Below are 13,387 nucleotides of genomic sequence, written 5' to 3' on the forward strand. Positions count from 1 at the left end.
ACTGCTGGACTAGAAGTGGAAATTGTGTACAAATGCTTTGTGTTCAAAACAAAATCCCACTAGCTCTACATTTCCAGTAATCCTGCTGGTGCATAATACAGTCTGCCATCCTTACTTTATTGTATGGTAATGCACATCCCTGAGCTATTCAAATGTCACATCCACTCAGCCACAGTGGTGCTCAGATATTGCTCTGAGATGACCAAGCAAATGATTTGGGCTTTCACTGTCATTGTCTTGCAATGAAACACATTCAGCTGAAGGCAGTGCTGCAGAGAGGAAAAGGCAGTCACAGGCAAGGCCAGCATTTGCTGAAGCAGAAATTTTAATTTTTGCATCAATGATAACTCTGTAATAAATGGCATAACTTATTATGGGGCTTAATGCAGTGGTCAACATGCAAATCATGATTGCACAGTGTTTACTGCTCTTAAATCTTAAATCCCTAAGTTATAATGATTTAATTGGTGAACCCCTGTTATCTTTAGCAGATAGTGGTCCTGCAGCGAGGTTGTGCGAGCATGTGCCGTTAAGTCAATAGGCCCCTCTTTTCATCATGATATGCCTCTTTAACTTGTTCATTGGCTCTGCTGAGGCAAGCGGGAGTTAATCAGTAATAGGTGCTACAGTGCGTGAACTTGCATTATTTAGTTTATTTCACAGTAATTGTCCTTACTCAACAGAATAAGTAATTTGTTATTGGACATGCCTGCTCATATGCTGTGTTTTTAATTAGTTCATTTGTACTTGTGTTCCTCGGTGCTTCTTCTTTGTTTGAATGTGTCCATGATCTTTAATATCTCAGCTTCCATGTCCACTTTTGTACTTGGACTCATACATTCTTGTACTGCGTGCTGTTGTTTGTATGTGTCCCTACAGCACTGCAGTAAAGGCGCCTCCAGTTCTTGGATGTGGCTGCTGAGGTCATCCGTCATTATTGCCAACAAGCCATGGCCCCGCATCACTCTCACCATGACAACCACAGCTCTAATACTCATCATGGCAGTCTTCAACATCGTAAGTTTCGTAAGGTACCGCAGTAAGGAAGGGTTAACGCCAATTAGGCTTCGTGAGGAATGAAATGTCACGTAACATTAAGATGACACTCCTTATTGGTCACTGCAGTCATTAGAAGGTAATAGAATGCAACATGTCACACTAATACAATAAATAAATTTACCTCTAGAATAATTAGAAACCAGAAATATTTCTGATTTTTGCAAAATCCTATTCATCAAACAAGGTCCAATTAATATTACACTAGCATTGTAATGTAGTATTTATCTCACCTAGAACAAATTGGATTTTTCACCTCTTAATCAAAATATCTTTTTCGTATTGTTTTCTTTTGACAAACAGTACCTCACTTGACTTTTTTTTCAAATATAAACATCATGGTTTCACTGCATTACATTGCCTACACAATTTGCATGTAGTGATAAGGGAATATTGGATATAAAAATTGGGTAACACTTTAGATTAGGGAACACATATTAACCATGAACTAGTTACTTATTAGCTTATTCATTGTTGTTGGTTTCCAACAACTCCATAACTCACTATCAATAAGCAGTGATTAGGAAATGATTAACTGGAAAACTCTCACAGTAGTTAAAGGCCTAGTAGTAGCAGAATATGATCATGCAGAATAAGGCATTAGTAAGTTATTTATAATGGCTTTAAAACAGCAAATATGCTAGTAATATGCATGCTAATAAGAGACTAGTTCATGGTAAATATGTGTTCCCTAATCTAAAGTTACCAAAAATTGTATTATTTTACTTTTCTCCATCAATTTTCAGATTTATCTGATTGAGATTTAGTTCTGTAGAGAAAAATAAAAAGGCTTGGTTAAAGGTGAAATAGCAGCCTGAGGCTTGTAGGGGCAGTTGCGTGATAAAGCACGGTGTCAGGACCCTGGTTTAGACCTTCACACAAATCGATTCCAGAGATTATAATCTTGTTTTGTGGCTGACGCGGGTCAGTCGCTCAGGGCAGATGAGCCAAATTAACTTGGTTTTGCTCAATGTGGCAGCCAATCCTCATCTTATCCTGCAGGTTCACATTAAAGGACATTATTGAATGGTTGTCACTATTGACCTTGTATCTAACAAGACTCTGTTCTTCCCCCTGCAAGTACACCTTAGGCAAGTTTGTCTTTTCACATGCTGGTGTACAGAGCTGCAGACAGGGAAAGTGTGTTTGTAATTGGCATGTGATTTGCGTGGGGGATTTTTTTTATGTTGGATTTAAATATATTTTATTTACTATCATCCAAAGATATGACAAATCCTTAATTTCTTTTGACCTTGTGTTCTTTTCCTAGTTCTTTTTGGAAGACAATTTGTTGCCTCCTGTTTACAATTCATCCAACGAAACGCAGTTTTACCCTAATGGACAAGTAATCGCCTTCACAGGCAAAAACAATTTCTACCTTCCCGTAAGTGAAAATTAGCATCATTCTCCGTAAATTCATTATTGTCTTTGTTAAAACAAATAAATCAGCCAATCTAACTGTCTGTCTCTATAGTATTTCATTTACAGTTGCATACTGGGCCTCATCTCTTGCTCCGTGTTCCTGAGAATAAACTACGAGCTGAAGATGATAATCATGCTGACAGCTGTGGTGGTTTACAACGTCATTATTCTACAAACACATGCCTCTCTGCTGGATGAATACAGCAGATTTCTGTACAAGACTGAAAGCCTGGACAGGTAAGTTAGACGGTGACAAATAAATCCCGTTCAGAAGAATAATGGTCTAGAGTTTGATGGTGGATGAAAAGAGAATGTTGAGGTAGCCTGAGAAGGGAAACGGTAGCTTGGTTAAGACAATGGCCATCTGCTATTCAACCTAGGACCATAGCATTTCCGCAATGCAGAAAATAAATTGGAATTGTGTACTTAATTGATGAAAGTGGAATCAGCTGTGAAACAAAGAATATCATGGAACTTGCCAAAATGGGGATGCAGGCTTCCTGGAGTTGATAGGTGGTGGGGGACTTCAACGCTCACATGGGCAACGATGGAGTAACCTGGAGGGGAGTGATTGGGAGGAATGGCCTGCCTCATCTGAACCTGTGTGGTGCTTTGTTCTTGAATGTCATCACAAAAACCATGTTCAAGCATTGGGAGGGTCACAAGTGTAGTTGGATGATCGACTTTGTTTTCGTATCGTCATTGGACACAATGGATAAACCCAAGCGTGTGAACTGGGAACGTCTGGCAGACTCTTCTGTCCGCAAGGACTTAAACTCCCACCTCTGGAAGAGCTTTTTTTCTGGGGAGGTTTGGGACATGGAATCTGAGTGGGCTATGTTCAAAACTTCCATTCTGGAAGTGGCTGCTAGGAGTTGTGGTCAAAATCGGGTCCTGTCATGGCATCAACCAAGCACCAGTGTCAAGTTTGATGGATGTGTACATTACACTTAAAAATCACTGGCAACATCACATTGTCTTCTCATGATATGGAGGCTGCAGAACAAGTTTGTCTACTTTGTCTCCAGTCCCCAGCAGTGTAAGGGTCACACATGTGCAAAGGAATGAGGTAATACATGTGCTGAATGGCAAATGTGGTCTTTAGACATATTGACACAACACCCACTGTGGCCTTACTGGAAAAGGATGAGGTTCTAAAAGATTGCCGAAAGTCCTACTTGCAAATTAATTATTTTGGATGTAATATCCAAAATACTTAATCGTTAGTGGACAATCTGTTTGTCTAAATTGGGCTGGTTGGCAGCAGAGGAAGATGTTGTGTTTTTGGTTATTGACTTTCCTGTCCAAAGCAATTAAAATAGCATATTGTGATTTTTAAGGATATTTCCCTCCTGCTAAGCCAATAAATTTCATGCCGTTTTGGTCACAGCGGCAGAGAATGCACTTGTGTGTTTTAGACTACACTTCAGTATGCCAGTGTTTCAAAAAGATGACCTATTAAATTTAAAAAGGTACCTGTCCATTTGCTATATATGCCGTTGACAAGGCAAACTTATTTTTTTTTTTATTTAAGTAGGTAAAATAATCAGTAGCAATCCGTAAAATAATGAAATGCTTAATTAAAACTAAACTATAAATTAATTTTAAAAATGACTCAATTGAATGAATAATATCTTGTTTGCTTTGGCATTTCTGTCATACAGATATGCAATGTGTGATATGTATGATGATGTCCAATGTCAAGTCTCAGACATTTGCAGCACATTTACATGCCTAGTGAGCATTCATGCCTTTCAAACCTAAAAAATGTGTGGAAAGTAGCTTCAACCCGTCATAATAATATGCATCGGGGACTGTCATAACTACCTCACGTTTGATCAGCAGTATTACAAATGGGAAAGTGTAGAATTCATTAATTTAAAAGCTTTGGAAATGTGTCTGTTTTTGTAAAACTCTATCCGTCACCATTAGGAGTTTTCACCTGAAACTAAATTAAATTATGCCTCCTGTCCGTGTGCTTTCAATCTCCAATTTATCTTCATGTGAAAATGTCTGTCCTCTGTGTAAAAAAGTGATTAGATAATGAAGCAGGGAAGTGCAGCACTTGCAGGCTGTTTTCTCAGTTGTCTGCTGAGCTCTGCCCTAGATAAGACTAAGTGTCCATTAATATGCAAAATGTGGTTGCGGAAAATTGAATGCAACAGTCCTGTTTGAGTCTTATCATACGTTCACAGCTTAAATTCGGACTTCACACTGCTATAAAGAATCTGTTTCATTACAGATTTAACTGAGATAGCAAGTGCATTTTAATCTCTTTAACATAATCTGTTTTTACAGTATGTTAAGGGCTTTTTATGGAACTGCGAGTGTGTACAAAAGAAACACAATACCACACCATTAACTACTCTGCTTGTCAGCTTTATCTGGCGACTGTCATACGTATACCATCCCTGCCCCATACTGCTTTTCTTTCCGTCTTTCATTTTATTATGGCAGGTGAATTATGTTTTCATGTTGTTTGTCATATTTTCAGTATGTTTTGTGTGTGTCATTTTATCTTTTACTTGTACGATGATGTGTTTATAGTTTATTTTAGGTGCCTGTTAACATCAGCCCATGGACAACCGATTAAAAATAGCCTTTTTGGCTAATTCTGGTGCATTTACATGCATGTTTATTAATGTGCACGTTCCATGACTAAATAAACCTTAAATAAATAAAATGATAATACAGTAGCCAGAGTAGTGCGTTTGCGTGTTCAGGACGAGACATAGGCGTGTAACTGCTGTACACTATCTTGGTTGGTTGCCTTATTCTGCCCTGGACAGGTGTCTCCTTGATGAAGGCTGAGACACGAGAGCTGTGTATTCATACTAGTGCCAAATGTTTGTAGATGGGGAACACTACCGCGTTGTTCATGCCTCCTTGGAAAACGTTCCTTGTGAACGCACCCTGGCCACTGGAATGCAAATGTAAACAAGCTCTTGTCACAGCAAAGCAGAAGTGACAGTCTTAACCGAGTGACAGCTTGGAATAAAATGGTCTACTAACCATTCATGTGACACATGTCACAGGCTACTGATTGCGATCGGAATTTTTAATTAACTATTACTTTCACCTGCTGACTTTTTCACCCTTGCGTTCGGCTATTGTGTTTTGTCACGTTTCACTCTTTATCTCTGTCTTTATCTTTGTCTTCTTGCCTTCTCTAACTTTCTCTACTCATAAACGCGTCTTCCTTTATTCTCTGCCCTTCAAGACCAGGAGTCCTGAAAGACCTTAAGAGTATGGGCTCTATATCCCTCTTTATCTTCTTCATCACTCTGCTTGTGCTTGCCAGACAGGTAAGTTCACATTATATAGAATGGTTTGAATGATGTTGTCATCTGTCTGCACATTTTCACCTTCGCAGCTGTAAAACATTGCCAGTGCATGATTTATTTTTTCCCTATTTTTGTTTTTGTTTTATGTCCTGGTGTAACTGTTACTGTTTTGATTCATATTTTCTCCCATTGTCTCACAGCTTGAAATGATTTATTATCTTAATCCTTCTTACTTAACCTGTTGGCTTGTGAAGGTTGTGGGGAGCTCATGCTAAATTTGATCGGTTACATCCCTGCTGCTGAGGGATTCCACAGGGATCTGTTTAACCCTTTTATCATCTCCCACTTACAATGGGCCAATGATTTACATCAGCATGGTTGAACAGGTGGAGTCTGAAATGTAGAAGCCAGGGGATGCAGAGACTACTCATTCATGTGTAGTGTGTGACTATTTGGGGTTTATTCAGGGTACTTATTGTACTTTACGAGTGTTTCTACTTGGATACTACTGTCATCTGGAGATGCAGTACAGTCTAAGATACTACCGTCAACTATATGTATTTAAAGTAACAGTAGGAAGAAAGACATTGTAATGCTGAATTCACATGGAATCAGGTGGTAGACAGAACAAATGGATATAATTTTAGTGGATGAGAACAGGATGGTAAAAAAGCTGCATTTCATAGCTACATGCATTAATAAACTAATTAGATAAAATAGTAGGCACAAAATCACTTTATTTTATATTTTGTTCCATCACTGTAGCAACAATCCTCCCATTCCATTGGACCGTTATCATTAAATGGGATGCAGCTAATCCCCTGGATCCTACAGTGCACTGAAATAACAGCTTGGCCACTAAGTGTGGTCTTTCAGTGGGGGCTGAACTGTATCCACAAAAAGAATACTGACCACATGAGCGGATATACGGATACTACACACACGCGAAACATAATCGGACATTTCAAGTGTGCCAACATCACAGAGACACTGAACATGTGCATTATTTAGTGTGATTAAATTTGCTGTTGACACACTTTTTGAATTCCCATTGGGAACTTCTGTTTCTGTGAATGCTTCAGACTTTTGTCTCCCAAAATGTGGAAATGGGTTGATGGTGCTGCTGGATTTATAAATAGCCAAGCATCTAGATATGAATATTGGGCAAATTGAGTTAGAGCAGAAAATAAATGTGCCGAAGATAAACTACTCTTTCCTCAGCTCAATGAAAAGGCTCGACAGCAAAAATAACCACGCTCAGTGTCAGACACATTACTGTGATAGATCCACACTTTGTCTTTGCACCCTCTTTTTCCCCTGAAACTGTCAAAAGCTATTGTATTTATAAAATCCAATCACATCACTTTCTCTACTTGATCATTTTCCCATCAGATCATCGTACAAACATGTTTCTCCTCGGTCGATGATTTGTTTTTATGAATTTAGATGAAACCGTGTTCTGCTCAGGAATAGGCTTAAACATAGACATCATCACAGAGCGCCTGAGTTGAAGAAAATGAAACGCCAAATTATACCCACATTATTCTAACCAGAGAAAGTCATTCCTCACCTGTGCCTGGCCTTACACTGAGTCCATCGAAAAGTGTTGCTCATGTCGTGTCACTAAAGCAATCATTTTTTGTGGCTTTTCATTTGTGATTTTACCAAAACCACCTAAATCACCATAATTCTGTCCGTCTTGACGAAAGTTACGTGTTCGACGTGTCAAATGTGTAGCCCGTTCTTTTCAGCATAAGTCTTTAAGCCTTGAATCTGCATTTTGTGGCTGTTTCTACTTTCCTCTGTGACTTGATGGATGCAAGCTGTACAGCTGTACCTTCAGTCTCTTCACCTCTGTGTCCTCTTGTAACAGAATGAATATTACTGTAGGTTAGACTTTCTGTGGAAGAACAAGTTCAAGAAGGAGTGTGAGGAGATTGAAACGATGGAGAACCTCAACCGGGTTTTGTTGGAGAACGTTCTGCCCGCACACGTTGCAGAACATTTCCTGGCCCGCAACTGGAAGAATGAGGTAGGCAGTTATTATTATTTTTTTTATATATATACCGGTAGATGAGCAGTATCATGTAAATTACGTTTTGACCAACAGCTACTATGGGACAGATGATCTAGCATCAGCTTACCTAAAAAAATAATCCATATTCCAAGTAAATACAATATCTCTGAAATATGTACATAGTGTGTGTGTGTGTGTGTGTGTGTGTGTGTGTGTGTGCTTTTTAAATGGAATGGGCACTTCTGACGTAATGGAATCCATTACCCAATTACCCATAACGATGACAACACTGGGAGAGACGGGTGGATTTGCTAACTTGCCTGTGAGACTGTCTCATTCATCATCCTGAATCCTCGGAGTGCTTTTCAAAGTGTAAACTGTGAAAAGTAAAGTTTTACATCGTGAGGAAGTTTAGAGGACTACTATCCTGGAGGTCATGGGGTTTTAAATAGGAATAAAGCTTCTGCAGCAACAATTTAAAATGAAGAGTCAGCAAATGATGTTCCTGCACTTAAATGGGATCCAGGAGAAAGTCTGGTAGTCGGTAATTTGCCTACTTTCACTCAGTCATTTATAAGCTTGAATATAGAAACAGAAAATCTTACCGTGATCCGAAGCTGACGTTCATTCAATTCCTCAGTGTTGTCATCTGTTTTTCATCCATGTTAAAGCATTGTGTGGCTTATCAATTTTATGACCGTCTTTTTTTAATGACATTGTTTTGCAGCTGTCCAAGCTAATGTCTGTTTTTTGTCGTGCAGGATTTGTACCACCAGTCCTATGACCTGGTGTGTGTCATATTCGCCTCCATCCCAGACTTTAAAGAGTTTTACACTGAATCCGACGTCAACAAAGAAGGACTAGAGTGCCTCAGGCTCCTCAACGAAATCATTGCTGATTTTGATGAGGTAATTAACCCTCACTCCTACAGTCTTCCCAACATCCTACATGTGCATCACAATACCCGACACAAACAGGGAAACCCTTTCCAGTAGGTTTCATTGATTTATGTGATTGTGTCTCTTTTTGAGAGGCTTTGTTTGACTGAAAATTACATTTAAACCTCGTTACAAATTCATACACTGCATTCATAATTAAATGTTGTATGTCTCTGGGTGCATGTAATATCACGTATGCCAAACGCTTATGTCTCATTTGTTTTAGCTGTTTTGTGAATTGTGTTTGTATTTGTGTGTGCAGCTGCTCTCCAAACCTAAATTCAGTGGTGTGGAAAAGATCAAGACTATTGGCAGTACCTACATGGCTGCTACTGGGCTGAATGCATCACCTGGGCCTGAGTACACATCACAGGTATGCTCATCTCACACACTCATATGTTGACATCTCACCTTTTTTTCCCACTAGAATTAATTGCGTTACTGTTTTCCCCCCTCACCCAGGAGCATGACAGGCAGTACATGCACATAGGGACCATGGTAGAGTTTGCATTTGCCTTGGTGGGGAAGCTGGATGTTATCAACAAACACTCCTTCAACGACTTCAAACTTAGAGTTGGTGAGTTGCACACAAAAGAAACATTGATAAGCAAAGAGCTGAGAGACTAAGTTTAATAAATATTTTAGCCACTAATGACTTCTTACCCACAAATGGCATTTTGGCTGTCGTAACGTTACATTTTTCAAAAAGTGACTGCAGTCATAAATTTACCATAATTTTACCTGTCACTGTAACTGACCACATAGCCAGGAGAGAAAATATTAAGTGCTCTGAATATACTTTGTTGTTGTCTGTCAGACATGGAAATGCAGCAGATAAATTAGATGAGAGCACAGCAATTTCCCAGCTTACTGGCTTGTCATTCTATTGGCAGAAATCATGTTGTCATTATTCTGTTTAGAATCACTTAACTGGGGCTTCATCACGTAGAACCGGGTTCTTGACTATATGTCCAATGATATGTTATATACTGATGTGTACATGTAGCCATCATGGTCTTGTCATTATCTTGATAGAAACAGAGGGAGATGTCAAAATAACAAGAAATCAAACTCATGGTTGCAGCAAGACCATGAGTATAGTCTTGGCAACATGACAGCACAGTGAGAGAGACGGACTAAAGCATTAGAGGCAGAGTTGAAGAGGAAAGCATGGCAGGCAGATCCCAGCTCCCTGCATGCGACAAGAGCCAGAGTTCAATACCTTCAACCTGTCTGTGAAGTTCGCAGCATGGGATGCTCCATTAACTCTGCAGTGTGCGTGTGTTTGACTGTACATCCCCGCTGCCTTCAGAAGGGCCTGAAATGCTTAGAGAATTATACAAGCCTCCACCAGCACCCCACTGGGACTGGACTGAACCACTGGCAGTGTGCCTGTGTGTGCTGCCTGCTCACTCCTCCAGATTGCAATTTCCATCAATTTGGAAATTGACTCAAAAGCCAGATTGAAGGGAGGCATGGTGTCATCGGAGTGCTGCGAAACGCTTCAGAGCCTGTTTAGCAGAGGTGCTGGGACTGTTGGGGATTAAGCTGCATTTAGCTTCCACTTCATCTCATGTTTTGATGAAATCTTGTGAAAAGCTTTGATTCCCCCCCCCTCTTGATTCTTGCAAAAGGCCTTTTGGAGCTGCACTGTGGCTGCACTCAATAATTTATCAAGTAATATCCTAAATTTATTTGAATCTTTTTCTTGTTTGACATCAGCAATAGAAATAAAATAGTTATAATCTGCTTGGGGTTTCCTGATTTAGTTGCATCTTATTAAAGTAAACGTGTTTGGTGTTAGATAACTCAATATGGTAAAATGTATTGGAAAGGTTATGTCATATCTTTTTTAAATGTGCACCAAATACTTATTTAATACTTACTTATTATAGGTCTATTGTACTCTAATTTTCCATTCAGATAAAAAAAAAAAAACAAGAATCTGAAAATATAACAATGGTAGAGATACATGTGGAATGTTTGCTGACTGCATGGTTTTCCTTTATCAGGTATTAACCATGGCCCAGTGATTGCTGGAGTCATTGGAGCCCAGAAACCACAGTATGATATCTGGGGAAACACAGTGAATGTAGCCAGCAGAATGGACAGCACTGGAGTCCTGGGGAAAATACAGGTAATCAAGGCATATGTCTGCGCCGTCCTCTTGAACGTCATATCTCAGGACTGCCTGAAGGAATTTAGCACAAACGTCCACCTGGACTCAAGTATTAATTGATCAGATAGAGCTAATAAAGATGGGTAAAAGATGATGTTCTAGACATATATCGACGTAAACTGCACCATGACTGGTTGACAAAGGCATCCAATGCTGAGGTGGTAATTCTAGTTTCTGCTTTATTCAATCCCACATACACCATCCAGCTGAAAATAGTTCCCAACAATAATGTGAATTAATATAAGCTGGATACTAGGGAGTTCCACAAAGATGTACATCTTCAGAAGGGATGACTGGACTTTGGGCAGAGTGCCTCAGACCGGGCAGGAAAGTTGGCATTGGATGAATAAATGCTTCTTGGTTTGTCTATTTCTGTGATTTGTTGAAAATAACAGAAATAAAGAGTAACTCGAGCCATGGCCATATTCTGTGATGCATTCAAGAACAAACCGGTTTGAGAAGTCTCTGTATCTGTCAAACATCACATTGGGTTTGAAGTTGACAGGTTCTTTCAAAGCAGCAGCTCTGTTCCATTTTATATGGAGATTTTAAATGTCAGCACAGATGTTTAAAAGATAATATTATTCCCTTTGCTCGTGCTATTTTTGGCAGCGAGGACATCACATCATCTCAACGTCATGTGGCATCATCAAATCTTGGATTTTCACCCTGCCGGGGCGCTGATAAGATGTAATGGTTTTTCACCTGCATGGCATGTGGCTGTGGGAATCATTCCTGCTTCAGAGGGCTGTATTACACTTCACAGCCCGCACACATTTGATAGAGCCATCTGCTGTGCAGTGCAGCACAGCTGTAGTGCTTTCAATTGTATTCCGAGATTCCCTGTTGATATTACGATGTGTAGAGGCAACAATAAGACATCTTGTGTTATTCCAACACGGCACACAGATATTTCTCCCAATTGTGTTTGTGTGTAATTCTCTACATTTCCTAGGTTTTAAAACCTACAGAGGATGTTTTCATCCAGTGATGTTTATAAATGCAGCTCAACGTTCTTCTATTCCATAGAAACAGTGCACCATGTTATTTAATGGTTTTCAGTGTACGCATTTTATTTCCCTGCATTAGCTGTGGGTGGAGTGGTTTATCCTTTTTATCACATTCCACAGCAGCCCACTCGACTTGGTTATATACAGAGCTCAAATTGAATTGATATACCTGTATGTATAAGACCATTTTATTTTTGATATTTTAAGATATGCGAGGCAACAACTAGAAATGTTGAGGTATTCCAAGGTAGCACATAGATATTTCCCATCCTGTGTGATGAAACACACCTGTGATTGAATTAATCTACAGTTTAGTGTTCAGACAACGCTAAATGTCCACATGTATTCTGCTAACATGCAATTACTGCTATATACCAAGAGTTTGTTGCTTCGGAGTTAATGGTCATCAGATGTTTCACTTAGCTTCGGGAAATATATTTATTTGAAGAGCTGACCATCTTTGCCTGTAGCTATTTAATTCTGTTGTTTCTGTCTGTTTAAGATGAGCTAAATGGACGTAACCCATCTGGTTGTCCCTGTAGGTGACCGAGGAAACGAGTCGCATCCTTCTCACCCTGGGCTACATGTGCTCTTGTAGAGGCATCATCAACGTCAAGGGCAAAGGAGACCTCAAGACCTACTTTGTGCACACAGAGATGACCCGCTCACTGTCTCAAGGGAATGTAATGCCGTAGGACTGGTTCAGAAGTTACACAGGCAAAATAACAGATGTTCATTACAGAAGGATATTTGATCTTCTCATTTCTGTTGGAACAGAAACAAAGTGTGAAACACGAAGTGCACTGCAAGGAGGAAAGACTGGTTTTAATGTTGCATTGCAAGCTACCCATGCCACAGCTGTAGTATACACTTAGTCACTTGCTGTATGTAACTGTCAGTGTAGCATGTACAGCAAGTAGGCGATAACCCCCGGACCACTGTTTGAATGTTGGACCCAGAAAAGCCACAATGGCACACGTCAGTCAGAGAGAAAAATCGGAAACATCGATATTCGCGTCACTCAACGGGACAAAGTGAACAAATTATAATCGGAAAATACAAGCTGCTGTAAGGAATATAAGAAAGTGTGCGTGCCCTCAACTGAACCAATTTTTTTTACAAAGTGATACAAAAGGCCACAGAAGGAAGATCTGAGATAGGCAGCAGAGGACATATTACCAGGGCAAACTGCATGACCACTGTAACACAGGAGAAGCTGGTCCTGTTTACAAAAAACAGCCAGCCAACAAGGAGGCACACATCTGTGTACATAACTCCATCAACCTTGTCCAGAGCACGAAGTCTTGGATGTATTTTGCAGGTGGTCCATAAAAAGAAAAGCAGAAAAAAACAATATATGAATATATTGTTTTATTCATGTAGGGACAAGTTTCCCAAATCGGTCTTTGTACTTTAATCATCCTGTCTTCATTGACTGTTTACACGTATGTCTTTATGGCCTAGGTCAGACGCCTGGTTAA

General features: G+C 39.7%; 1 protein-coding gene across 1 annotated transcript in view; it reads left to right on the top strand.

The window, feature by feature from the left end:
* Nucleotides 1–13,345, top strand: part of adcy2a (adenylate cyclase 2a) — a 54,528-nt gene extending 41,183 nt beyond the window's left edge. The window contains exons 16-25 of the mRNA XM_084027937.1: nt 880–1,017; nt 2,327–2,440; nt 2,531–2,715; nt 5,699–5,783; nt 7,636–7,794; nt 8,541–8,687; nt 8,980–9,090; nt 9,180–9,294; nt 10,730–10,854; nt 12,449–13,345. Of these exons, the coding sequence (XP_083884063.1) occupies nt 880–1,017; nt 2,327–2,440; nt 2,531–2,715; nt 5,699–5,783; nt 7,636–7,794; nt 8,541–8,687; nt 8,980–9,090; nt 9,180–9,294; nt 10,730–10,854; nt 12,449–12,601 (1,332 nt within the window). The 3' untranslated portion in view covers nt 12,602–13,345. The remainder of the gene's footprint in view (nt 1–879; nt 1,018–2,326; nt 2,441–2,530; nt 2,716–5,698; nt 5,784–7,635; nt 7,795–8,540; nt 8,688–8,979; nt 9,091–9,179; nt 9,295–10,729; nt 10,855–12,448) is intronic.
* Nucleotides 13,346–13,387: the final 42 nt, after the last annotated feature.

The sequence above is a fragment of the Eutrigla gurnardus genome (genome assembly GCF_963514095.1).
Source record: "Eutrigla gurnardus genome assembly, chromosome: 14".
Taxonomy (NCBI): Eukaryota; Metazoa; Chordata; class Actinopteri; order Perciformes; family Triglidae; genus Eutrigla; species Eutrigla gurnardus.